Here is a 27,808-nt window from a genome sequence, read left to right as displayed (position 1 = left end):
TCAATTACAACATAGACAACAAATTGTACAGTGCTCACTTTATATTTATTTTTATGACAAATATTTGCACTGTAAAAATCAAAATACATAGTATTTTTAATTCACCTCATACAAGTACTGTAGTGCAATCTCTTTATCATGAAAGTTGAACTTACAAAATGTAGAATTCTGTACCAAAAAACCCCTGCATTCAAAAATAAAACAATGTAAAACTTTAGAGCCTACAAATTAGTCTTATTTCTTGTTCAGCCAACTGCACAGACAAACAAGTTTGTTTACATTTTCAGAAGATAATGCTGCCTGCTTCTTGTTTACAATGTCACCTGAAAGCGAGAACAGGCGTTTGCATGGCACTGTGGTAGCCAGCGTTGCAAAATATTTACATGCCAGATGCGCTAAAGATTCATACGTCCCTTCATACTTCAACCACCATTCCCGAGGACATACGTCCATGCTGATGATGGGTTCTGCTCGAGAATGATCCAAAGCTGTGCGGACTGACACGTTCATTTTCATAATCTGAGTCAGATGCCAGGAGCAGATGGTTGATTTTCTTTTTTGGTCATTTGGGTTCTGTAGTTTTTGCAACAGAGTGTTGCTCTTTTTAGATTTCTGAAAGCATGATCCACACCTCATCTCTCTGATTTTGGAAGGCAGATTCTTAAATCTTGGGTCAAGTGCTTTAGTTATCTTTAGAAATTTCACATTGGTACCTTCTTTACATTTTGTCAAATTTGCAGTGAAAGTGTTCTTAAAATGAACAACATGTGCTGGGTCATCATCTGAGACTGCTATAATAAGAAATATATGGCAGAATTCAGGTAAAACAGAGCAGGAGACCTACAATTCTCCCCCAAGGAGTTCAGTCACAAATATAATCAACGCATTATTTTTTTAACAAGCGTCATCAACATGGAAGCATGTCCTCTGGCATGTAAATATCTTGCGATGCCAACTTACAACAGTGCCATGCAAGCACCTGTTCTCACTTTCAGGTGAGGTAATTAAGCAGTGGGCAGCATTATCTCCTGTAAATGTAAACAAACTTGTTTCTCTTAACTATTGGCTAAGTTAATCGTGTGAGTTAACTGTGATTAATCAACAGCCCTAATTCCAATATTTCTTTTTTGAGATAGAGCGACCACATCTGCACGCAGTATTCAAGATGTGGGCATACCATAGATTGATACAGAGGAAATACGATATTCCTAATGTCCTATGATGTTTCCAACATTGTTAGCTTTTTTTTTTGCCTGCCACTTCACATTGAGTGGATGTTTTCAGAGAACTACCCACAATGACTCCAAGATCTCTTTCTTAAATGGTAACAGCTAATTTAGACCACATCATTTTATCTATATATTTGGGATTATATTTTCCAGTGTGCATTAATTATGTTGCATTTATCAAAGTTGAATCTCATCTGCCATTTTGTTGTCCAGGCACCCAGTTTTGTGAGATCCCTTTGTAACTCTTCACAGTCTGCTTTGGACTTAACCGTCTTGAATAGTTTTGTATCATCTGCAAATTCTGCCACCTCACTGCTTACCCGTTTTTTCAGATCATTTTTAATATGTTGAACAGACCCCTGAGAGACACCGCTATTTACCTCTCTCCATTCTGAAAACTTATTTCTATCCTTTCTTTGCTATCATTTAACCAATTACTGATCTATGAGAGACAGAATTAAGGTTGCCGGGCTGATCCTATCTCTGCATTTCCATTTATAAAGTGTGATCTTACCTTAGTATTTCCTGTCTAAATTTGTGTTTTATGGAAAATGGCCCTTGAAAGTCTTTTCCCCTGTAAATTTCAATAACTATAAAGAGGGGAGGACACAAAGTTAAGATCCCATTTTAAAAAATCCTCACTACCTTAACACCAGATGGATATATTTTTTATTTTTACTATTTAATAATTACTCAGTGAGTCGAGTTTGCAACCTCTGCCAGGATTCCAGCTATGGACCTTTCTCAGTCAACTGTAAAATCTACTCTGCCACAAACTGTTCCGTTTCTGTGCCTGGCCTCCTACTAATATTAATGGGAGTAATGCATACCAGTCGTGTGCAGGACAGGGTTCTCAACTGGCTCAAAATGATCTCTAGGGGGAATAGCTGGCAGTTGAAGGGACCTGCAGCAGGTCAGTTTGTTCCATTAATTTATCTGCCTCTTCCCAGAGGCTAAGGTTTTGATTCCACTTCCTTTTAAAAATTGGCTTATTCCCTAGTTATAGCTTACCCTTATGCTTCCTCCATTAAGCATCTTACCATTAATTACATTTCCATTTTCTATAAGGAAGACCAGGCAAAATTTGGTGACAAAACAACTTCCTTTGAGAGATCTGCTATCAGATACTGAAGATATACAGATCTGAACAGGATTTTTTTATTTTAATAGTGCCTACCTGATACATAGCGTTTTTAGTGGAGCATCTCCTTGAAGGATCATTTTGCTAGATCACCAAAGTTTCTGTAAGAGTGTGGCATTTAGAGAGCCAACCGATTGGAGAAATTCTGTTGAGACGTTGTCCATCCAAAAGAATCAAGTTAGTCTTCCACGTAAGCAATCTTCTCTACCTATAGTAAACTAAATGCTGGAGGGGAGTGCAAATAATTGTAGGTAAAAACTTGCACGTTTTCTGTGCCTTTTTGCATTCCACATAGGTACGTATCCCCCTTTCAGGTTTCTTCCAATGAGACAAATACTCAGTCCCTGCTCTAAATATTTGAAACTGGAAAGATGAGTAACAACATTCTGTGTTGGTGGGGGTGTGATTCTAGTAAGTGATGGCTGATCGTGTTATTTTCGTTATACACAAATGCGAACGTTTTAAATAGTACTTTATTCAATCGGCATAAATGACAGCATAGTCTATGTTTAGTTAATAGTTTTGACCTGGCCAGTGGCACTGTTCTCACAAAACCGCACAGCAGAGCCTTTACCTCGAGCAAAGTGGCTAAGAGAAGCTGGATCAGTTTGCATCGGATTAGCTGTGACCCCTCTTCCCGAATCGATCAAAATATGCCTATGAAGATCCAGTACAACGAGACTTGTTTTACTTCTCTGGCTTATAAAGGGTAAACTATTTGTTATACCTTACCATTTGCGTCTCCTGTGCTGTAATGTGTTTGAAATATGATTTGACTAAATCATCGAACGGATCTGTGTTTAATAGGATTTTAATTTTCTTGCCATTGATTTTAGAAGTTCAAGAGCATAACAGAATGCCCCCCCCCGCGACTTTAAACCGGTTAAATTTGACTATCACTTGGCATCTAAAGCGCTATTCTGATGTTATTCAGAGCATCAGATCAAGCTAAAATAACGTTTTCACATTTCATCATAAATATTCTTTACAGAACCGCAAGGACTGCTCAAATATCCACAAACACAGGTGTTTAAATACTCTGGGAGGACAATGATTGATCATGAATCTTGCTGCCTGGCTAGAGTAAGATAAAAGCTCTTGGAAGAACAGCTTTGGATACCTTTGCAATGAACAAGTGGGCACGTTTTAAATACACATGAAACCCATAAGATGAAGAGCGCCCGTTGGAAAGTTAACTGAACCTAACCGGTTTGCTTAAGTTTATCCTCAAGGAGAAGCAACGCGCCTAACTTCTGAAAATCCTTAGTTCAGTGTCAGGGCAACACCCATGCAAATAGTCTGTGAAACGTGTGCTTTAGAAAGCAACTTTTTTAGTAACAGAACATCTGCTTCTCTGTCTTCTCCCTGCGTCCGCCCCAGTGCCAATTCATAAACGGGGCTGGCTAAGGGCCCCGCAATAATGACCGTGGAATGAGGCAACCCTCCCCCGTAGCACAAGGAGAAATGGAAGAATTGCCATATGCTTTCTCTTCGTTTCTGGATGGCTGGGGGTCGGGCTGCAGCTGCTGTCCTTGCTGCTGCTTCTGTTACCAATGGCATTCAGACTGACAGCGCTCAGTGCCAAACCAACAACTGTACTCAGGAGCTGCGGAACAAGCCACTGGCAGCGGCCGCGGGAACAGCAGCAGCAGCCAGCGCCGGGACACTCTCCTGGGTCCACCGCGGCCACTGAACGGCGAAGAGCGAAGCTGGGAACGACCTTGCAAGAGACACGTGTGTGTCCGCCGGCTTTGCAGTCCCGGATCCATCTCTCCGCCTGTCCCCTTCGCCCTCGGCCACATGCTGACGGGATAAGCATGGAAGCCCTCTCAAAATCGCCCGGCGAGCAAAGCACTAGCCAAAAGGGGGGAGCGGGAGCGAAGGGCAGCAGAACGAAGCGCCGCCCTGCAGAGCCATTCACCGCCAAGGACTCGACCTCTGTGGAGATTCAGGATTTCCCCGGGGGAAGGGAAGCCAGCCCCCGGACCCTAAAGCTGACTTTGGCAGGGAGCGGAGGAAAAGTGGCCTTTCTCAGCCCTAACAACGGAGCTTGTGAGCTCAGCGCCGTTCGCAGCTCGGAAAGGGGAAATCCAGCATCCCTGGCCCGCGAATCTAAGCCAGGGGCCAGCCCGGGGAGGAAGGGTAATGAAGCGGAGGGATGCAGCGCTGGCTCCAACTCGGGAGGCTCGAATGGAAACACTTCGCCTGGACTCCCCCACAAGCCGCTTTCCCCGAGCGGCTGCGCGGAGTGGTCCTCCTCTTGCCCATCCCCGGTGAACAAGGCAAGCGCGTTCCCCAAAACGGATGACACCGTGACCGAGGGCAAAACCTCCTCCTCTTCCTTTGGGTACGAAAGTGACGAGGACGAGGACGCGGACTGCAAAGCAAGCTGCTTGGTTAACCCCAGAGGAGGCAGCCGGGGGCCTTCCCAGCCCACCTACTGCGGCAAGAACAGCCCTGCTAACGAGGAGGCGCATTACATTACCACGCACGAAATCCAGCTCAGCGAGGTGGACCACGACATGGACTTTGACTTTGGCCTGGCCTCCAGGTGGGACTTTGAGGACAACAATGTGATCTACTCCTTCGTGGATTACGCCTCCTTTGGGAGCGACGAGACCCTCGGGGACACGCAGACGGAAGAGGACAATAGCTGTTATCTCAGCACGACCAGCGATGCCAATAACCAGACTGACAGCATCGAGAATACCAGCAGCACGGAGATAGTCAGCATCAACTCTGAAAACGATACCCCCAGCACAGACAAATGCGCCAGCTCGGAAGAAAGCCAGTCCAAGAACCCCAGCCACATGAGTGAGAACCCAGCTGCAGGCCACATTCTCCTATCAATCAAACCGACTTCCAGGGCTATAAATGAGCTTAGCAACCTGCCTGAGAAGCAAAACATTATTTACGCTGCCAAGCATGAAGGCGACATGAGCCTCCGTGTCTCCACAGCTCCCGAACGCAAGACCAGTTTCAAACAAGACGCGATTCATGACCAGGCAAAAAAATTTATTGCCGTCCCCGCGCGTTTGCAAACGCGGTGTGGAGCCATAAGGGCGAAGGAAGTGGGGGGATATTCCAGCGGTGCCTCCAGCGCGGTCAGCGAGCTGGATGATGCGGATAAAGAAGTGCGAAACCTGACGGCCCGAGCTTTCCGGAGCTTGGCTTACCCCTACTTTGACACGCTGAACTTCAGCTCCAGGGAGTCCTCCGCGTCCCTTTCGGACCAGGCGCTCGGGATCAACCGATGGTCCACTTATTTAGACCTGAAGTGCGGCAATCTCGGGCAGAAACCGGAGCAGAACCTGTTCAAGAGCAGCGCCGAACCCACCGCCTGGCACAGAAGCGCTGGGGCGAAAACATGCCGTGACCAGTTCTACATTCGCTCCAATAAATCGCAGACGAAAGCCCTAGAGTTCGTGGTCAGCAAGCTCGATGGGGAAATAACCCACGTGGAAACGCCAGCGTGCTTCGAGAAGCGGATCCAGTCGGGCTCCCGGGTTGTAACTTTGTTGGAGACGCTGAATTTTAGCAGCAATATCAATGCTGGTGTCCCCAGACCTGCGAAACGTCCTGAACATGCTGCCGCTGGGGCAGGTTGCGCAGAGGAGCTTCCAGAAACGCTGCCCAGGGAGCCCGGCCAGGAGGCTAGCAAACAAACCGGGCTGGCCGCGGCAGAAGTCCCGGAGGGCACCCCGAATAAATCGAAATTCGCCTCCAGCCTCCTCAAGAACGTCATCTCGAAGAAAATGCAGCGGGAGCACGAGTTCAAAATGGAGAGGGGGGAGATCACAGACACTTCGTACACAAGGCTGGCCGCGTCCTTGCCTGGCAAGGAGCAGGAGGGCTCGGCCAGGGAGAAGCTGAAAGACGGGGGCATGCAGAGGCAGAACTCCAGGTATTCCGAGGGCAGCTCCGACTACACGATTGTGACAGCAGAGGACCCGGGGGAGTTTTCTGACAGCAAGTCGCCGACCTCCAAGGCGTCTACCCCTCGCCTAGACCGACCCCTTTCGGAAACGCGATTGGAGGACGCGTGTGAAATTAAGAAGAGCGCCTCGGAGGCGATCAAGGCGACCTTCCTCCGCAGCCAGAACAGCGCGTTCAGATCCTGGAAAGAGAAAGAGGCAGGGAAGAAGAAAGAAGAGCGAGCTCCCATCGGGAAGCTTCAGTTCTCCTCCGCCAAATACGACTGGCGGGCCGATCTGGGGGAGATCTCAGCCAGCAAGTCCACTAAAATGTCGCGTCTCTTCGTCCCAAACATTCAGCGCACCCCCAAGGACAAGCAGCCTGGCCCGCAGGTGACACAGTACTCCACAGCCACCTACGCGGCTCGGGCTGGCACCCCCGTCAAGCCCAGAGCCCCCGAGATCAAGATCAGCCTGGGCAGCGTGCAGCCAAGCAAGGATCACCCCTTTGACCTGGCTAAGCTGCTCACCCCCAAACTAGCCGCTACCGCACCCACCCTTTTCAAGGCAGCGGAGGAGCCCCGAGGCCAGCCGCAGAAGGCATTCAAAGCGGACGGCCTGGACAAGGTGCCGCAATTCTTGGTGCGCGATATAAGAGACAACAAGCCTAAAGTCCCCGGCCCCCTTCACCAGGTGAGGGACGTCAGGAAACTGATCAAGAGCGCCTACGGCCACGACTCGGGCGACACCGGCAGCGACCGGAGCAGCGCGCTCTCGGATCAGGGCAGCGCGGAGCAGAAACCGAGGCAGCCGGCCATAGCGGGGATCTCCAGGGCTCCGTCTCCCATGGTGATCACCTGCCAGGCGGTCCGTAACAGCAGGGAGGACAAGAGGCCGGGCGAGACGGCGGCCAAAGCCCCAGCAGGGGGCAAGGTGCTGCCTGCCACGCCGGAGGGGACGATCCTGGTGCACAGGACCTCGGGGAGGCTGCCCGTGGCCACCATCGCCCCCAACAAGAGCGACCCTCGCTTGCCCGCCGTGCTGCAGATCGTGTCCAAAGCCTCCGCCCCCTGGCGGCAGCCGCCGCCGCCCCCCGCCGCTCCCGCGCCCGCCCCCCCTGAGAGAGGCAAGGGAGCGGACGAGGAGCCGCGGGGGGAAGCCAAGGCGCCGCCGAGCCGCAACGCGCTGGAGAAGCTGACGGCGGCGGTGCGCAGCATGGAGGAGCTGTACAGCTTCAGCAAGCGCGAGTGGAAGCGCAAGAGCGACCCGCGGCCCATCGCCCACAGCCACGTGCTCTCCCTCATCGCCAGCGAGGAGCGGGGCGGCCGGGCGCCCGCCGAGGAGAGGAGCCCGGCCCCGGCCGCCCCCGAGCGCCAGCCCCTGCCGGGCTCCGGCCCCAAGCCCGACAAGGTCTCGGCCAGGGCGGCCGCGTTCGAGAGCCCGGCGCGGGAACGGGAACGGGAACGGGAACGGCCCGGGCCGCGGGGGGAGGCGGCCGCGGCGGACAGAGCCCCGGGCCCGCAGCCGCCGCGAAGCAGCGTCTTCACCGTCAGCTCCGCGCAGAAGGCGGCGGCCGCCCCGGCCAAGCTGCCCGCCGCGGCCTCGCCGCTCCGCAGCCTGAAGGGCCCGGCCGGGTCGGGGCCGCGCTCCCTCAAGCTCTCCCCGGCCTCGGCCTCGGCCCCCGCCGCCGCCGCCGAAGGGAAGGGGCCCGGCGAGGCCGAGAAGGCCGCGGCCGGGCCCGACTGCGGGAACTACCTGGCCCTGCCGCTCAAGGAGCCGCCGGCCGCGGGAGGGGGCGGCCACCCCCCGGGCCCGCTCTCGGCCTCGGCCGCCGCCGCCGCCCTGCAGCCCTTCAGCGCCGCCAAGAGCCCCAAGCAGCAGCAGCAGCAGCAGCAGCAGCCCGGCCCCGCGGCCGCCCCGGAGCTGCCGCCCGCCGCCATCTACCAGCAGCCGCTGCCCATGGCCGCCCTGCACGGGGCGCAGCCCCCGCCGCTGCTCTGCTTCTCGCCGCCCTCGGCCGCCGAGCCCTTCCCGCCCACGCAGCGCAAGGTGCTGCTGGACCTGAGCACCGGGCAGTACTACCTGGTGGACGCGCCCGTGCAGCAGCCCCTCAAGAAGAGGCTCTTTGACCCCGAGACCGGGCAGTACGTGGAGGTGCCCGTGCCCGTGCCCGTGCCCCCGCAGCCGGCCGTGGCGCCGATGCCCTTCCCCATCTCCCCGCTAGCGCTCAACCCGGGGGCGTATGGGGCCACCTACATGATCTACCCTGGCTTCCTGCCCACCACCATGCTGCCAGCGAATGCCCTGCAGACCCAGCTCTCCCTCCCGGGCAGCGACGTCAGCGCCCCCGCCGAGACTAGCAGCCCAGGGGCAGCGCTGGCGGGGGGAGGAGGAGGAGGAGCAGAGGCCACTTTTGTGGAAAGTCCTTATTATATCGCCACGGGTAAATCCCAGCCCTCAGGCGCCCCTGCCCAGCTCAGGGGGGCAGAGGGGAAGCCGGTCATCAGCATCACATCCCAGCAAATGGGGCCAAGGATAATTGCCCCGCCCTCCTTTGATGGTACCACCATGAGGTTCGTGGTGGAGCACAGATGATGATAAACCAAAGAGGCTGCTGGTGGGTTGGTTTGTGCTCTTAAAAATGCATGTGGTGGGAGCAATTTGAAATCAAAATTAAGCATCCACTAGGTATAATAAAATAATACTTAATCTCAGAGGTGGGTAAGTATTTCAGCTTTAGGACAATTTTTTACAAATGTCCCCAAAGATTTTTTTTTTTTTTTTTTAAATGTCACTTGATGCAATCTGGTGTAGGCAACAAAGTGGGAGAAAATGGTGTTTGTATAGATCTTTATTAATCTTCCCTGGCACGGCTGGTTTGTGCTCCCTTTTCCTTTTGGCTATTCCTTAAAACGCTTGCCTAATTTGAAACCTATTTTCCATGACAATGGACGTTTATTTATTTTTTCTCTTCTCCCTCTCCTCCCTTCTTTGTTGGTTAGTGTTTGCAGGATCTGGTTTTCTTAGGACCCTTAGTTTTTGTAAATTCCACCAAATGCATCCGATGAAGTGAGCTGTAGCTCACGAAAGCTTATGCTCTAATAAATTTGTTAGTCTCTAAGGTGCCACAAGTACTCCTTTTCTTCTTAAAACTGTTTCTAAAATGTGTCTATACGTAAACACACTCAATATTATCATCTGGTTACTTGGTCTCAGTTTCAAGATGAGGGTCATAGCTTTCTAGTGAAAAAAGCCATCCATCTCTTGGTGGCAGGGGAAGCAATAGCTGGGTTTGAAAGGCTTTCCCACCTTAATTTCTCCTTCAATAAGTTAAGGAGGGTCACACGCAAAGGTGAACCTCCCTTTTCTCACTCCCCAGTGGGAGAGGGACACAAGTTAGCATTCCTTTTTCTGTGTTCCAGAGAAGGAGTATTGGGTCACCTTCCTGCTTATTTTCAAGAGAGGTAGGAAGAAAAAGAAAAATAGACCACTCTAGTGCATTTCTCCTACTCAGTGGGGATGCGGGAATATTTGGTCTGAAAGAGACCAACTCCATTTCACTTCCCTTTAGTGGGGAGGTTCTTTTGAAGACCATGCCAATTGCATGAAATGGCACTAAAAGGAGCACAGTCACGGGATAGAGGTTTTGTTTACACTGAGAATTTCAGTAATTATTGGCCAGCCGTCAGCATAGCTGTATCGATGCAAACCTCTAGTGTAAGCAGACAGTCGCTACAAACTGTTTTTCGCACAACTTCAATTTGTCTCCATTTCAAGCATGGGTAATGTTATACCAGGGAAAATCACAGCTTAACCTATCTATTCTGAAGAGTTTGCCTCTGTGCAGTCACACCAGTGTCTGGCCACAGATGACTGTAACCAGGGCAAACCTTCGATGTAGACATTGCTTGAATGTTCAGGGAGGTTAGATGTATCACACAAGAGGGAAGATGGGACTGAGTACAGTGTTCAACAAATGCAGAAGTCAGGCTGCAAAACAGCTTAGCCTTTTAATTGTGGGGATGGGTGGCAATTCTAAAAAAAACAATGAACATCATTATCAAAGGCCAGTTTACATTTCATTACAAAACAAATGTAAATATTAAGCAATTGAGTTTGGGATTTGTGGTGTTTGTTTGGCTCTAGAAAGTAACAGAAAAACAGTTGGGAATCTTTACTTTACCAAGAATATGTGTGACAGTTGTGCACAGTGCTCTTGTCAATCTTTTTAATAAATTCCCAAAGTTTTAGGTTTAGCCCTGATTTGCTATCTGCTTTGTTTAGTCCCACATTTGTTTCTAATTTTTTCTTTCCCCTGTTTTGTGTTGTCATAAGAATGGCCATACTGGGTCAGACCAAAGGTCCATCTAGCCCAATATTCTGTCTTCTGACAGTGGCTAATGCCAGGTGCCCCAGAGGGAATGAACAGAACAGGTAATCATCAAGTGATCCATTCCCTGTCGCTCATTCCCAGCCTCTTGCAAACAGAGGCTAGGGACACCATCCCTGCCTGTCCTGGCTAATACCTATTGATGGACCTATTCTCCATGAACTAATCTAGTTCTTTTATTTATTTATTTATTTGGGTCCTTTTTTGTGTTTTAATCCATGGGAGTACAAAAAATTACAAGAATTGAATAATTGGTCTCCAGTTGACTAAAACTTGCCTTAGGTTAGGTGCCTTGTGCATCCAGCATTCCTTTGTTTGTAATTGTTTGTAAATCATTTTATTTTGTTCTACATTTAAATTGAATTTTTTCCAGTGTTAATTATTGGATTCACCAAGAGGTAGCCAAACATCACTTGGTGGAGTCACAATCCATTGTTTAGGTTGACCATTATCTAATGCTAATCTAGCTAATCCTAGCATGAATTTTTCATCTGGGAAAATGGTACACATCTTTTCCTCTCCTTTGTTTCACCTCTTTCCTCTTTAGAAAAGATCTCAAGTCACTGGTGCAAAGGATTGTGGAGAGTAATTTATTCCTTAGATTACTGTGCAGATATGAGTTATTTAAAAAAAAAGACGTGTTTGTATATGTTATATTAGGGGCACAGTATTGTAATTGTAACTGTACAAAAGAAAAGAATACATTTTTCAAATGTCTTTTTTTATTACTCTGAGAAGCAAAAAGTTCACCTTTTTTCTCATGTTATTTGTGTCCAAATTTAGTGGGTTATTCTACTATTTGTTTAGTTATCTATTTGGTTATCTAAACAAATGTTTCTGACCGAAGGATATGCTTTGAGCACAGTAGTCCATATGCCCCTTGATAGTGATGGGCATATTGCATCCATTTCCCTTTGCATCACACTGAACATTTATTCCTATGAGTGCAGCATGAAAGATACATCATATGCTCAAAATATGGGCGACACAAAATGTCTGATAGTAAATTTGATACATAAAATAATTCAGGAGTTCACAGCAACTCACTGGAGTTTTTTATACTCAAAAGAATGCTGTTAAATTGGTTAGGCCTAAAATTTCATCTACTTGGTTTTTCTTCTAAAATGGGAAGAAAGGTATCTATCCTTAAGGATGTGGAACTGAGGTAAACATCAGACAGGTGATACAGCATGGGATGCTTTTTTCTCAACACCTGACTTAAAGCAAAAAACTAACTGAAAGAAATAGTTTTTATTACTTAGTCACATACCACAAGACACATTTTAGTTAATCTTCAAGCTTTGTTCACCTAAATTATTTTCAGTGAAAAAATTGTGAGACAATATTGCAACCATAAACTGTTGCCCTGTTCTCCTTTCTGAATGTTGACCTCATTTTCCACTTCCCTGTTCTTTCATTGTGTCTCCTACTATCATCCTTTTTCTGTGTATCTTTCCCTGCATCTTTTTATGTTTATTTTCTCTCTTCTTCCACTTTTACCTCTTTCGCTTTTCTCATTTTCTCTCTCTCCCTCCCTCTCTTTCTCTTACTTTCCTTTCCTTTCTCTTTGATTTGTCTACTTTTCTTTTACTTTTCTGTTTTTGTTTTCCCTGCCCAGCCCAGGACAGTAGACACAGTAGTAGTGCACTCAATAGTTCTGCATCTGAAACCTACTAGGACTGTTCATTGCTAATTAATTTCACTCTGCTTCCAATTCCATTTGTAAAGTGTTTGAGTGCAGAACTTTTTTACAGAGCCTAAAGTGAACTGAAATAAGTGCCAAATCTCATGAGCTAGCCATGGATTTTCAGGCGTTTTCTTTTTAGCTTCTCTTCTCACAGAGAAATAACATAATTTACTAACCTAAAAGCTTGTGTATGAGTGTTCTTGATTCCCTTTTTCCATTCCTTATTTTTCTTTCTTCCCATCTCTTTCTCTCCCTCTCTCTGCTAGCATATCATTTTCCTTCTTCCTCAGATCCTCCTCTGCTAACTGTGTCACTGAGCCAAGGACTGATAGATACCAGAAACTGGTATCTTTGAGAGGGTCAATGTGACTTGATTCACTTTGTCTTGTTTCTTTGTATGTTCCTGTTAGTTGTGATTGTCTTATTTTAGGGCCTGATCTTGCAAATGTTTGTTCCTGTTGTGTGTGTTTGCTACTGTGCGTAGTTCTGTTAACTTCAATACGAGTAGACCTGGTAGAAAGTGTTTGCATGCACTACTGGGCCCTTAGTCAGCTATCTGGTTAAAGTGCAACCTTGCTGAATATTTTTTAGATTCTTAGTATATAGCATATATCAAGAAATACATTGCTTTATCCCTCAGATATAGCCTGCTATTTATTCCACCCCCCAAAAATGAATGACCCCTTTTGTGAGCTTGCTGATAAAATAGTTCTTAGTTGTTAGGGTTCCTCTATTTCTATAGCAGCAGTTAATTAAAGCTCCCTGCTTCCCTGGCATTAGTTATGCTGGTGCACATACAAATAGGTAAATAAAAATTAATATTTTCATCTCCTTTGGAATACATGCTGGGTGGGATGAGGTGGGGAAAACCTGTTTGCTACATAGAAAAGACCGACATTGGAAGGAGAGCCGTTTGATTTCAAGTTCCTGTGAGATTATCGTGAACAAAAGCTCCTGTCTTGCAATGAATTTGTTATGGGTGGACCCAATGCACCTGCATGAGGTCATGGAGTTCTGCCTGCTTGTATACAGTTCATTGCTGGATTGGACTCTTTAAAAGATTTAAAGAATTTAAAGATTTAAAGATTTAAATAGATTTAAAGAAAAGTAAAACTGTTCCGGGGCTGGCAGCACCTGGGTGGCCTGGGAGGTGTGTGGGGGGGGGTGAAACTCCAGTGAGAAAGGTGGGGCCTCACTCAGGCAGAAAGGATGGTCTGGACCAGGGGCTAGCCTCCCCGAGCTGGGGGTTCACCCACTGCCCATACCTGGGACTCCCAGAGATCACTAGCATGGCAGCTCCTGTACAATTGCCCCTTTGCTCCCTTCCCCCCACCCCTTCAGCAGGCCTGTTTACATTTAATATTCTTAGAGGGTTTTAACTTGGTTATATATCTTTGATGTGAGTCGAAACCTGGCTTATAACTGCTCAGTCTATAAATGAGTTGTGTTTTCTCTACCCATGTAAGCACTTTTAATTACCAAATGAAATGGTCACATTTTTAAAAGTCTGACTTTCTTTAATTATGGAACTATTCCGTGCACATGATGATGCACTTTATTAAGCCTAAGAAATCAACCTACACTTAAAAGTTCTGCATTTAGAGTTCAACTGTGCAAGGTGCCTGATCTAGCCCTGATCTAGCAAAAGCTGTGAGATCACAATTCAGCAAAGCATTGAATCTTCTAGACACTATTATTTGATATTGGCAACAGATTAAGAAATTGGCAGTAATATTATTGTAATAATGAAGTGAAATGTTATTAATTGTTCTGCAATACTATCGAGTACTTAAATTAGTGATTAATTTAATTTAAGAATTTCTAATGTAAACCTGTACAATGTTCTAAAAACTTAATTTCTTTTATTGGTGTATTTTTACAGGAACAAGGAAGAAGAATTATCCTCCTTTAATCTGAAACGTGGTAACACTAGGCATTCATCCTTAAAAACTGCTTCCACAGTTTCTCTTTTTTTGCTTCATACAAAACAAGTGTGTAAGTTTCTTGTTTTCTCCTCAATACCCCCATTTTTGGTGTATGTATACATTTAATTATGCAAAGCAGGCTGGATTATTGCATTATTTTCTGTAAAATTGTTCCTTTTTATACTGAAGCCAAGCAGACATTATACATACCTCTACTCTTATGGCAAAGTGAAAATGCTAAAATTGTTCACATACTTCCGTTTCTTTTACCTTTACAAAAAAAAACAAAACAACTTACTGAGTAGTGTTAATACTACTCTGCTGTTCTTGTAAAAACAAGTGTGTAAATGTGACATGATTTTAAGTTTGGATCAAAATGTATCTTTTTACAGGTACTCGGAATTTGTTATGAATATATAATGTAGCTGTATAATTTACAAAACAGAGGCCCTAAATCTTCTCCCATTGAAGTCAATGGGAGTCTTGCCATAGACTTCAGTGAGAGCAGGACCAGGCCTCTAATTTATAACATTATAGGTGTGCACTTTGAATAGCAATCATATGGATATGTAGTCTTTAGGTTATCGTTAGTGTGTATTTTTGGCATGGCTTCAAACTTGGTTGTGAAACTATCACAAAACTTGTTTTGATTGCTGTCATTTTTTATTTGCTCTTTTGTACTGTGTTTGACATAACAAGTTGCCTTAATCATGGCAGTTTTTAAATACTAGGCAGCCAGAAATTGAATGTAATCTTTTTAGACCCCAATTTTAAAGGAGAGGATAGCATTTATTTCTCTTTAAGACTGCAATCTTTTGTTAAAACTTTGTAACTTTGTTCAAAATTTATTTAATCTCAGTGATCCACACTACAAAAGAACTTTGTAATGTTGTTTATTCAGTGTTGTGTTCTTTTGTGTCCATTATACAGCAGACTTATCTGAGGCCCAAATTAACAATATATTTGCTTAAGAAATTATTTCTTTCTGATGGGTGAAAAATACAATATATGGCTAGTCAGAAATGGGCCTGTTATAACTCTGCTGAAGCTGATGGAGTTATACTGATGATGAATTTGTCTTATTAAAAGAGAACTGTTCACATGATGGTAGGTCTACGTTACATTTGATTTTAATCAATGACCAGCTCGTGTATTGAATGCCCTCACAAAGTTCCCATTCAAATCAATGGGAGGGCAAGGAATGCAAGATGGGGCCTATAGTAGCTAATTTAAAGCTTTCTCAAGGGCACAGCATGTCTTCCATTGATGCCATTTAAAAATAAAAATAAAAAGAATATGTGTGTGTATAGAGTTTATCCAGATACGCAGTTTTCTCATATTGGTTCCAAAATTTGCCCTCATCTTACAAACAGTCTGTTGTTAACTGTAAACAACCTCCAATCTGTACCTGGTCTTGATTTGTGTATGAAAGAAAAATAACATTTTGTTTTTTAGTAAAATGCTGTGCTGTTCAGAGAATATGGTAGAAATTTAAACCAAAACACCCAAGTATTGTAGGGGACAACCTTATCTTTGCCAGTTCTAACTACATACACAGTAGTTTCAGTTGCTGGTCAGTAATATTCTTAGATTCCAAAGCTTTGGTACCCAGAAGTCCTAAATTGTTCATAAATCATAGATTTTAGAAAATGAATGTTTGAGGAGCCTCAGAACCAATTTTGAGATCAAATAAACTTTCAGTTCTTTAGAACACAAACATGAAAATACTCTTTTGCTAAATTGTCATTTTTTAAAGGTAATTATCTTTATCTTTTTTACTTTTAGAAAACTCTTTTATATTATGTGCTGTTCTAAAATACTCACGGCTAGTTAGCTAGATGTTTAGAACTATAACCTATTTATCTTTATATGAAAGATATGAAATAAAGTTTTGCTTTACTGGTTAGTAAGAACTAAAAATGAGTGTAACTTTAAAACATCAGAAAGGCTTGAGACTTCTCAAGTGTAAGAGAAAGCAAACTTTTTATTTGAAGGTATATATCTATACGAATATTTAGTTCATGGCAAGCTGGGAAATCTACCTTGTGCTAGCCTGTCGTACGTTAAGTGTTCGTGTGGAGACTATTGCTGCAGACTAAAGTTTCCATTGTGCTCTTTGATCTATCCTGTTTTGAAATGGGAGTAGGTCAAAGCATCTTAGGGAACTTTTAGTGTTTGTATAGACAAGAGCTTGGGCGAGATTTGTTTCAGGTTCTTCAGTTGAGTAAAGGAGGATATTTGGTTTTGAATACTTATAAATGTAACCATCTTAAAAAAAAGTTGACAGGTTGTCAAAATTCAACAAGTCAGATCTTGCCTTCTTCTTTACTCAGTCCTTCCTTAAGTAAAATTCCCATTAATTTCAAAGGGGTTTTCCCAGAGTAAGGAGAAATAACCCAGTCTTGCTCCCATTGAAGTCAGTGGCTAAACTGCTATTGACTTCAGGGGAAATAGGATCAGGCTATAAGTAAGGAATGTGGGATTTGTCCCTAAATTCATTTAAAGTCATTTGACATATTTTAATATAAAATATTGTTTTCCATATTTAAACATACTGCAGTTGAATTTGATCAATGGAGGAAACCTGTTCAAAAATACAATATATTTAATACCCAAATTTCTTATTTATGACTTTCTGCAGAAGAAAATATCTGGAGCCTTCTGACCATGCAAGCCTGGAAAGGCTCTGGCTTTTGACTCTGTGAAACACTGACCTATTCAGAAGTAAGATCTGCCTTCCATTGAAGCCCTAATAAAATAAAATCTAACAGCTCAGTTGCCAAAAATTGTGGAGCTGATAGATAGCTGGGAAGCTCATGCAAATAAATTTGCCTCCCAGAATGCCTGATTCTTGCTTCCTTTGTAACCGTCATCCTCTCCAACTACCTGTGGCCATTCAGTAAGTTGGAATTATTCCAGCTGTAGGTCAAAATAGTTCTGCTTCACAAGCTTTGGAGTTTTTTCCTCTGATGTCCTACCTATATATAATGTAACCATAACTATGGTTTGGCGACTGCTCCACTGTAGTACATGTTTAAAGTTTTAAAAATGACTTCGTGGTTCTGAACCTATTTTCCCCATGTCCATTTGTTTAATTGCTGCTCTCTTCATTCTTTTCTGTAGCTCACAGGTTCATTTGTGAAACTAGCCAACAAGAGCTGTGACTCTGCATGGCCTGAGGGCCATACAGTAATAGTTCCTGCACTACAGTCCATGGATCACAAATGGTCTCTACAACAAAATGTTTTCAAATTGAAACAATAGGAGATTGGGAGGAGAGATGCTATGAGAAAATCTCTCTCTCACAAACTGGTCCACAGAATGAAACGTGCATCCCTGCCACACAATAAATCCCTGCCATATAGTATATGGAAATTAGACTCCTGAAAATGTGGTTGGGGATTCCATTGAACTTGCTCAGGGATTTTCCTAGGAGAATTTCTTTCAGATGAATAGGCCAATGGTGACATGAGCGACTCACTTGGACTGACTTTTAAGAATGGACCTGTCAGCCTAGCAAGAACTCAAATGCAGAACTTCTCCAAGTTCATTCCCTAGAGAACTCATTCCTTTAAGATGTCTGTGGAAGTGGTCCCTCTTCTTGGGGAAACTAGCAATTTGCAGGAGAGAGACTTAGGCTCTGTAGTCTAGACACTCTCAGTGTCAGCATAGCTATGCTGGCATAGCCTTCTAGTGTAGAAATAGTCTACGCCAACCAAGTTTTTTCCGTCGGTGTAGGAACATCACCTCCCTGAATGACGTTAGCGAAGTTGACAGAAGCCTTCTTCTGTCCACATAGCTGTGTCTATTCTGGGGGTTTTGTTGGCACAGCATCGTCTGTCAGAGGTGTGGGCTTTTTCACACCTCTGATTGACATAGCTATGCTGTCGTAACTTTTAAGTATAGATCAGGTCTTTGACTTTCATTCAACTGTGTGCTCTAACAATCCACAGTGCTTGAGTTGCTCCAAACACAAGTGTCACAGATAGCCCGCAATAACACTCCAGCGCACAGCACAATGGCTTATCATTTAGGTAGGAATAGGGAATCTGAATTATGCGAAATAGGTGTGTGCAGGTGTTTGGGAGTTTCAGTTCTCTATATAGTGTTCCCTGAGCATGCTCTGAGAAATCCTCTTATTTCCTTATATGACATGATAGTCATAGACCCTACTCTGGAGATAGGTGTGATATAGCTAATACCTACTGAAGTGTTCTGCAGCTATTGAAAAGAGTACATTTCCACAGAAGAAGAAAAATTCAAGTTAGGAAGCACAGAACCCAGAAGGTTCACACTGCTTTTATGGATCAGAAGCGACATATGCCTCTTTCAGCTAGTTTGAGCCCTAAAATCCCCACTTTAATAATTACCAGTGATATAATAATCCCCACTTTAATAATTACCAGTGATATAATAAAGGCAGTACAGGAGTAGATGGTTCTGTCCAAATCATTTTGGGCTGTACCTTGCATTCTTTACTCTGGCAAAACTGCCAGTGAAGTCAATGGGAGTTTTCAGTGAATAAGAACCTAAACTTTATATAAAAATGTTGAGACTAATATGAAAGTTTTAAAAATGACCTTTCTTGAAGTAAAAACAAACAAGCAAAAAACCTGCTTAAATAATGTTTTATTTTAATACATTTGTCTATTTGAGTGTTTGTCACATTTAAGGAAAATCTTAGGATTTAATTTACAGTTTTATTTCCACTGATGAGGTATAAAATATAAAAAAAATCAGCTACAATTGTCTTGAAGTACACATGTGATTTTATTTCACCAGAATTTATTTGTTTGCAGGCACAAATTGAAATTATCCTCAGGATGAAATGCACTGCAAGTATACAGATAGTGAGTGATTTAACATATGCTGTTCTCATTTACCTACATCATTGTGGAAATCAGGTGAAAGAAATAATGTTTTAACACTTTAAGAATTTCCAAGTGCACAGCTAGAATATATAGCATGTAAAGTTCATCCCTGTGTTCCTCAATAATACTGCCTAGATTTATAAGCTTTACATTTTTATCAGAATTTTGCTTTTCTGTTCAAGTGCCTCTTAAAGAAATTGAATGCATCTTTGCTGTTTTCATAAATGATAATGATAAAAGTCTATATATGGTACAAATAGGATTTCTGTGTTATATGAAACAGACAGTACTTCAGACTGCAGGACAGTATAGATACCAAAGTAGATTGACCATAGTCACACAAATATGTGTATGGTACACTATAATACTAGCATCTGCATTTAAAAATATTAGCGACATCATACCTTTTTCTATAACGGTGCTCAGAGAGGAGTTTCACATTACAGTTTACAAGACGTAGGTTTGCACACACAAAACTCTTAGGGTTTACAGTTTTGCCCTGTGTACTTGAAAGAAAAAAAAGGTGCCCTGTATTTCAACATATGTTGTTGGAAAAAAAATATTTGTAGTAATTGTTTTTGTTAAACTGCCTGTAAAAAATTAAAGCAGTAACATGAATCAGTATCAACAATTATCTGTTTTCTCAGGGGAAATCTCTTCAGTAGAATGTTTGACATTAAGATTGAAACAGTGTTTGCTTAATTTTGTCTGTTTAATACTAAACAGACTACATGTTTGCTTAAAGGGTCAGTTATGCGAGGTGTTGTATGCTTTGGTCCTGATCCAGCAAAGCACTTGAGTATGTCCTTACCCTTAAGCACTTGACGAGCTCCACTGACTTCAGTGGAACTACTGACATGTTTAAAGTTAAGCATGTGCTTCAGTGCTTTGCCTCGTAGGAGCCAGAACTCTCAGCATCCTGCCAGATGGAGCCCCAGATCCTTAACATTATCTGTATACAAGTAGTATTCCAGGCTTGAGTCTAACATGAAATATACAGGCATACATTGCTGCAAAGAATAGCTAGAAAAATCTTGCAATGTGGTGCTTATGCATGCATACCCAATGGTGAATTTATCAAGCTAATGTGGTTATGTATAACCACATATCTTGGATTAGAATCAAGCCCTCTGCGTCAGGGTTCACAAGCTGCTAGTATTGTATGTTTCATATTGTGGTCATAGTCCCTTATGGGTGAAATTCACCCCCTGTAGAGAATCAGCACAAAACCCAGGCACTGCTCAAGTTCACATAAGCTCTGTGGGCCCGATCCAAAGCCCTCTGACGTCAACATAAAAAGTCCTGTTGATTTCAGTGGATTTTGAATCACGTCCTGCTTGAAGGCTTAAATGGGACTCGAGAGGCATAGACCTTGTGTTAATCTGCAGCGCAGGGGGGGTAAATTTCACTCTCTTAGAATTATTGATATATATTCCCTTTGGTGAATAATTAATTTAAAATATATTTATGGGTTGTGTGTTTATTTCTGTCTGCATTTGAAGATGAGTTTACTATGTAGTGGTGATGGCCAAAGTGTCATTCCTTTTCTTAGAAGTTACCATAAACTCGTGGCTACCTGAGAATGCATACAATACTTTAAAACATGCTTGATGTGGAAGATGATCCTTTTTTTTTTTTTTTTTTGCGGGGGGGAGGGGGAAGATGCATCAGTATTAAGACATTGAACAGCACAAATATGAAGTAAAGACAATGATTGTTGAAGAGAATGTGAGTGGTATGTTTGATTAGATCATAGTGGGTTACACTAAATGATAAAGTCAGAGTGTTGTGAAGGTTTTGTAATGACAATGGATTACTGCCAGTGGAAAAAGAGAAGATGTATAAATGGAGAGAATTTGACTCTTTAAATTGCTTTCAACCTAGACAACATTGTGGCAAGTTCCTAGCTGAAGTCTGAAGTGATCACGTTACAGAATGCTGTGAGCTTGGAATTTAAGGACAAAAAATACAACAAAACAGCTCTGAGAATTGCACTAACTGTGTGTTGCACAAAGAGAAAATTTCATTAGATGTGAATCATGTGAGAATGGATTGTTTGAAACCGTTGAATACCAAAGTTTGTAATTCATTGGCAAGCGTATGTTTTTTTTTGAATGTTATGACAAATGAAATGTATTTTCCAGTAAAAGACACACTGCAAACAAGCATAAACTGTTTGACCTTGTTTTTGTGAAATTGAATGCATTTGTCCATAATAATACCATGACATTACTTAACATGTAAAATACCAAATAACCAAAGGAAAGTTTACACTATGTAGCAAGCCCCAAAATGTACTTTTCAAAAGAACTTTTAATTTGTATCTCAAAATGCTGTGTAAGAATATAAAAGCTACATAGGAATAAGCAAATTCAGAACATGATTGTCCTGTCTGAACTCCTCAGTGATTTGAATTAGGGTGCGACTTTACAGCATTGGTTCCAATAATGTGGTTCATGGGCCAACCAGCTGTCTACTTTCCTTGTAGTCCACAGGTTCAGATATTTTGAGAGCCACATAATTATTGGGGGCATCAGATAGGTGGGATCTATGAAAGGATCATTTTCTTATGAAGTGATTTGCAGTATAAGTTGGAGAAAATCTGCTCTACAGCAAAGTATCCAGCATCCCTATGGACCCAATTCTGCAAGGTGCTGCAAAGGCTCCTATGCTACAAGATGTCATTTCTCCCCATCAGCAGTCTGAGGCTCCTTCTGCATTGAAAAAAACGTTTTTGTTTTTTTTTTCAGTGGAAAAGATATTTGGTGCGAACAGTATTATTTTGGGCCAGTTATTTTCTATACAATCCCACTGACTTTAGAAGAGGTGTAAGTGGCATAAGTCAGGGCAAAATTTGGTCCGTTGAGGCACTTCCCTGGTTTTTGATCCGGATATAAATCAAGTAGAAAATACTGTGCTATTTATTTATTTAAGTAATCAGGAGAACAGCAAGGGGCAGATCTCTGGTGCCCATTGAAGTCCGTAACAAAACTCCAATTGACTTCAGTTGTGCCCGATCAGGTCCTAAGATAAAATACTCCATTATAATAGAGTATGAAAAGCACTGACTGATGGCCTTAGAAAAACTCTGCCTAGGTTTCCACAGAGCCAAGCTAATAAGGTCCTTATCCTGAACCATTAATGTCTGTGTGAACTTTGCCATTGACTTCAATGAATACTGGATCAGGCCCTAAATGAGCAGCGAAAAGACTCTTATTCTTTCATGGGCACCGCAGGATTCTAAAACTCCTGCTGTATGTCATCAGGAGCCTGATTCAGCTCCCATTGAAGTCAGTTGGCATTGTCCCATTAACTTCTGTAGGAGAGAGATTGAGGTCTAAGGCTATGTCTACACCGCAATTAAAAACCCCTGGTTGGCCGAGGCTCACAGGGCTCTGACTAAGAGGCTGTTTAATTGCAGTGTAGATGTTCTGGCTTGGCCTAGAGTCAAGGCTCTAGGACCCCAGAAGGCAGGAGGGTTCCAGAGCTCAGGCTGCAGCCCGAGCCCAGACGTCTACACCACGATTAAACAGCCCCTAAGCCTGAGTCAGCTGGCACGTGCCAGCCATGGGTATCTAATTGCAGTGTAAACATACAGTGCTCCAAGTCCCCCTTTAAAGGAGCTAGAGTGTATGATATGCTCCACGGCCCTAGTCCGGTGAGGGGTACATTGGTTTTCATAGGTGTTCAGGGCACTGGGCACCTGGCAAATTTGGGGCTCTCTGCTTGTTCCTGTTTAGCATGCTACATCACTCTTTGTCAAGCAGCTACAGTGCTCTTCTTTAAACATTTGCCTTTTAGGAGAGCTTTTAAAGTACAAATGCTTCCTACCTTGAATTTTTTAAAAAAAGCTAACGGGCTGAATTGTCTTCTCCCACCTGTTTTTTACTGGTGTAGCTGCATTGACATCTGTGAAGTTACACTAGTTTGAAAGGAAATCAAGCCCAAACCTGTTCTTACATATAGCAAGTAAACTGTGTCTGAATGAAAGAATGACTGTGTAATTGAAAAAGTGGCAGGCACGTACAGAATTAGAATGGGAGAGGGTAAGGGATAATAATTGTGCGTATTTCTATCAAAGGAAATAAGTAACAACGATATCTCGCTTAAAGCAGCCCATTTACAAAAACCTCCCAATCCCTTAAATGTCTTTCACTGAATGATAAAGGAAGTACGTTTTGAATTGAGAGGGCAAGAGACAAGATGACAGCCTGGTTTTATGCAGGTCACCCAGCAGCAGCATGTGGTAAATTTAAACAGTTATTAGAAAGTTAGCAATGGAGTTTTAGAAGGTTGTTTTCTAAAATCATTCCAGATTAACTAGTAATGAGTAGGTTTATCTCAAACCATAATACAGTTGAAAGGCAGGTGATTAAAAAAAATCGCTTCAACCCCTTTCCCCTCATCCCCCAAAAAATCCCTTAAATTGTTTTTGATTAAATTTGACATATGATTTTGGATATCACAAGAACCATGTCAGTTTCTCTCTTTATGACATATCCTCTTTATATACACAGATTAGTGAAATTCATAATTATTTTCCAGTCATTCTCTGTTGTTGCAGTTGTCTAATTTTGGGCCAGGATCATAAGTCATATCAGTTTGCTGGCATATAGCGGTATTGCTTGAATTATCAGTGGGCTAAATCTTCCATTGTGTTCAGCATATCCCAAAGGAAGTTGGGCAGTTTTCCAGTATTGCCAACCCAAATGTTAAAAAATGAGTCAGGAACCAAAAAATTATTAGGCTAGTTTAAAATTCATGAGACTTTATTTAAAAAAAGGTATTTTTATTTTCCTTTTTGTTTTGTTTTAGGGTGCACATGGGTCATATTTTCAAACTTTTCTTGTAACCATGGGGGCTTGAAACCATTTTTTTTTTAATGAAAGCTGATATTCTCACCTAATCAGTTGTCTCCAGGATCTGGGACTTTAAGTCAAATATCTCATATTACAAGATTCACATTAAAAGAATGAAAAATAGCAGCACTGTTTCTTTCTTGGAACAAGTACAATTTAATGGTGACTTTTGGTCCAGGTGGCTTGTTGATTAAAATATTAATCTTTCACGTTTTGGGTTCTTGGGAATTTTGAGTCCTAACCGGCATTTGGATTAAACCATGGGACATTTTAGTGTGGTGTTTGTTAAATGCCAATAACAGGCAGAGTGCTTTTGTAAGAGACACAAGGAAAGATATGGTCCCTGCCCTAAACAGTTTAAAATCTAAGCTGACAGCACAAAGCTGAGGTACAATGTATTGGAAGGCCTAGGGAAATGGTTCTGTCTTCGAGTGAACCATCTTTTCTTGTTTAGTGGGGAAGGTGACAACATTTTTAGGTTAGTATGGGAGAGCTTTGTGGAAGGAATAAGTTTTAGGTAATTTGAACAAAGTAATGGTTGTATCCTTGTCCACCTACCAAGAATGGGAAGGGGTTCCAAACATATACGGCAGGATGGAAGAGGGTATGAAGATGAAAATGGGAGGAGGATTTCAGGGGAGTAGTGAAGCCGGAGTTATTGAGAGAAGAAGCACTCAGAGGGGGATTTAAGACAAAAAAAGAAATCAGAGCTATAAACAAAGGGAGTCCTGCAGAGTGCTGAAGATGAGAAACTCAAGTTTAATATGGAAAGTGAGAAGAAGCTGGTTGAAGGTTTAAAAGAGGGATGATGCTGTCCTAACATCAGGCACAGAAGTTTATTTTAATTACAGCAACTTGGAGAGATTGGAGAGGAGTGAGAATGGGAATCAGGGATATCAAAGAGGGGAGAGATTTGCATTTCAAGGCTAGTAGATAATCAAGGAATGGACAAACATTTTATCCAGAGGGACAGAAAGGCAGGGTCAGATTTTTTTTTTAAATGTGGAGAAAATAACCAGTGAAATTTGGTGACAACATGGATGCATAGGGAGGAAAAAGCAGAGTTGTCACCCTGGCTGCTGGGGAAAATGGTGTTAACTGAAAACAAGAATCTCCCACCGTCACCAAAACACTCCATTGCGCACACAATTCTCCCCCTGGAGAGAAGATTAGAGCAAGAAGAAACCAGATGTGATCTTAGTCATGTCATTTAATGCACTGGTGCTCAGATCCTCTGGTGATGAACTTGTATAACAACTTGAATAGAATAGTGATGGAGAAGGCAGGGAGAGGACCAGTGAAGAAAAGTTAGTTCAGTATTAGCCAGCTTGTGCGAGATATCCCACCTCATACTTAAAAAAAACAGATATGTGTCTGGATTGAAGGGGGAAGGTCAGGATGGACAGAGAAATTTGTGAATCTTTGTTACAGAAATAACTGCTTGGAGCCATGTGAGCCACAGACAAGGTTGCGCAGGGATCATATAGAGTGGCGGGGGGGGATTTAACATCTAAACCCAAGTCCCAGTTTTAGGCTTCACTGTGATCCACAAACCTCCTGCCGAATGCTGTAGGCACCTACGTTTTTGCCTCTGGGCATATACACTGCTGCCTTGCTCTGGGCATCTGGATGCCTATCTCCTGCCTAAGCCCCAGAATAATCCATGGATCGACAGAAGATGAGTGCTCGCCCATGATCTTGAGTGCATAGCCTGATCTGATAGGCATTCTCACTCCCTCTCTGGCCAATGACTATTTAATATAGCAGCAGTGGCGCAGTCATTGGCCAGAGAGGGAGTGAGAATGACTTTATAGTCCAGTGGCTAGGGCTCCTATTTGGGGAGTGGGAGACCCCCAGGCTAGTCCCCCTGCTCAAATCACTCTTTCATTATTTATCTCCAGTGAAACAACTTTAGCAGGAGAGATGAAGGGTGCCCCACATAAGAATACCCATAGCTCAGTGGTTTGAGCACCTCCCTGAGAAGTATAACAGGGTTAAAAAAAACTAGATAAGTTCATGGTGGATAGGTACATCAATGGCTATTAGCCAGGGTGCGCAGGGATGGGGCCCTTAGCCTCTGTTTGCCAGAAGCTGAGCATTGGCGACAGGGGCTGCATCACTCGATGATTACTGCTCTGTTCGTTCCCTCTGGGGCACCTGCATTGGCCACTGTTGGAAGACAGGATACTGGGCTAGATGGACCTTTGGTCTGACCCAGTAGGGCCGTTCTAATGTTAAGTGTGAGACCCTTATTCAGATTCTTTTTTCCTTCCAGGTAGAAAGGGGAGCTAAACCTGGGTTTCTCATATGTCAGGTGAGTGCTCTAACCACTGGGCTACTAGGTATATCATGGGCACCACCATCTCCTGCAGCCGGATTTGTGTGGAGTGAGACAGGTGTCTAATTCATTCCTACAAGAATAGCTTAGGCCTCTAAGCTGCCTACTCCCGGAGAAGGTTTCCCATTCATGGATCACTAAACAGAGAAAGGTGCCTTCCTGTAGCCTGGACTTGGGGAACTGTCTCCGTGAGAGGGCTGAGCTCAGACCCCCTTTCATTGGGATCTCCCATTGGCTAGCATAGGTGGTTCCCCACTTAGCATACTGGCTTTTGTGGATCCCATTCTAAGGTGCTTATCTCTTTCCATTCATTGTACAGGCACCCTAGGCACCTAACTCAGGCTTTGTGGATCACAGTGTTGTTCCTATGATTTTCTAGGCATCATGATGCTGGGTGTTGTAATGCTGAAGTCCCTTTGTGGTTCCAGGACAAAGTCCTGAGGGAGTCTGACAGGGTTTACACCAAGAGCCACCATAGGGGAGACAGAATGGCCTGAGCTGTAGGAGAAGAATCAAGAGAGATTAGAGCCACAGACTCTGCTCAAAAGGAGCAAGTGTGCAGCTGTACAAAGGCACAGACTATTCAGAGATGTTTAGATTGAGAAGAAGCCCTGAGATTTCTCCTGGAGAAAGTTTCTGGAAATCTTAGAGCAATTTCAATGAAAACTGTACAATACTTTCTCTACCTCATCTTAAAATAATTTAAAATTTGAAACTCTTTTAAATTGAAGTCTCTACTAAAGAAAGATTGGAAGTATAAGTTGCACTTGACTGATCTTCCAATCATTCCCAAAGAGCACAATTTTCCAGCCAAATGAGATTGTAGAGCATAGAATCTTATACCTGGAGAATGTGATGGAACAAAAATTCAAGAATTTCTGGCAAAATTAAAAACAGATTTATACAAAGTATAGACCCTGATGAAATGTATCTGTGATTTTTGAGGGACTAGTAGAGGAAATCCTGGAATCTCTGAATAATTTCTTAACAAATGAAGATGGTGACAGAGGTACTGAACGACTGAAAATATAGAGGTGTTATACCTGTCTGTCAAAAGGATAAAAATGAAACCAGAAATGAAATAGGAGGTAACTGCCTGATGTCTGTTCCAAGCAAACAATCAGGGCATAATGTAAGCAAGGAAGTATTGTATGGTTTTGGAAGCAATATATTTTATAACTGCCAAAAAACTGGATTATCATAATTGAGTAAATAATTTGTCTGACAAGACCTATATATCTAATCCACCTAGTTCTAATATGTCTAAGGCACGGGTGGGCAAACTATGGCCTGCAGGCTGGATCCGGCCCAAGGGATTGCCCCCCGTGGTGCCGCAGGCCCCGCACCACTCTCAGAAGCGGCCGGCACCATGTCCCTGCGACTGGGGAGCAGAGGGCTCTGTCCGTTGCCCTTGCCTCCAGGGACTGCCCCTGCAGCTCCCATTGGCCAGGAAC

The 27,808-nt window shown here is 43.4% G+C and overlaps 1 protein-coding gene across 15 annotated transcripts in view; it reads left to right on the top strand.

Moving 5' to 3' along the window:
- C4H4orf54 (chromosome 4 C4orf54 homolog) overlaps positions 1-27,656 on the top strand; it is a 90,554-nt gene extending 62,898 nt beyond the window's left edge. The window contains exons 1-5 of one of the 15 annotated variants that reach the window (XM_043512510.1): positions 34-8,901; positions 14,244-14,356; positions 19,086-19,190; positions 26,292-26,330; positions 26,734-27,656. In XM_043512510.1, the coding sequence (XP_043368445.1) occupies positions 3,924-8,879 (4,956 nt within the window). In that variant the 5' untranslated portion in view covers positions 34-3,923 and the 3' untranslated portion in view covers positions 8,880-8,901; positions 14,244-14,356; positions 19,086-19,190; positions 26,292-26,330; positions 26,734-27,656. Of the gene's footprint in view, positions 1-33; positions 8,902-14,243; positions 14,357-15,216; positions 15,394-18,239; positions 21,323-26,291 lie in introns of those variants that run through there. The other 14 variants (XM_043512515.1, XM_043512516.1, XM_043512509.1 and 11 more) reach the window with 14 other exon arrangements.
- The last annotated feature ends 152 nt before the right edge of the window (positions 27,657-27,808 follow it).

The sequence above is a fragment of the Dermochelys coriacea genome, chromosome 4, assembly GCF_009764565.3.
Source record: "Dermochelys coriacea isolate rDerCor1 chromosome 4, rDerCor1.pri.v4, whole genome shotgun sequence".
In the NCBI taxonomy this organism is placed as follows: Eukaryota; Metazoa; Chordata; order Testudines; family Dermochelyidae; genus Dermochelys; species Dermochelys coriacea.
Note: the sequence above shows the minus strand (reverse complement) of the source record. Positions and strands in the feature narration are given on the sequence as shown.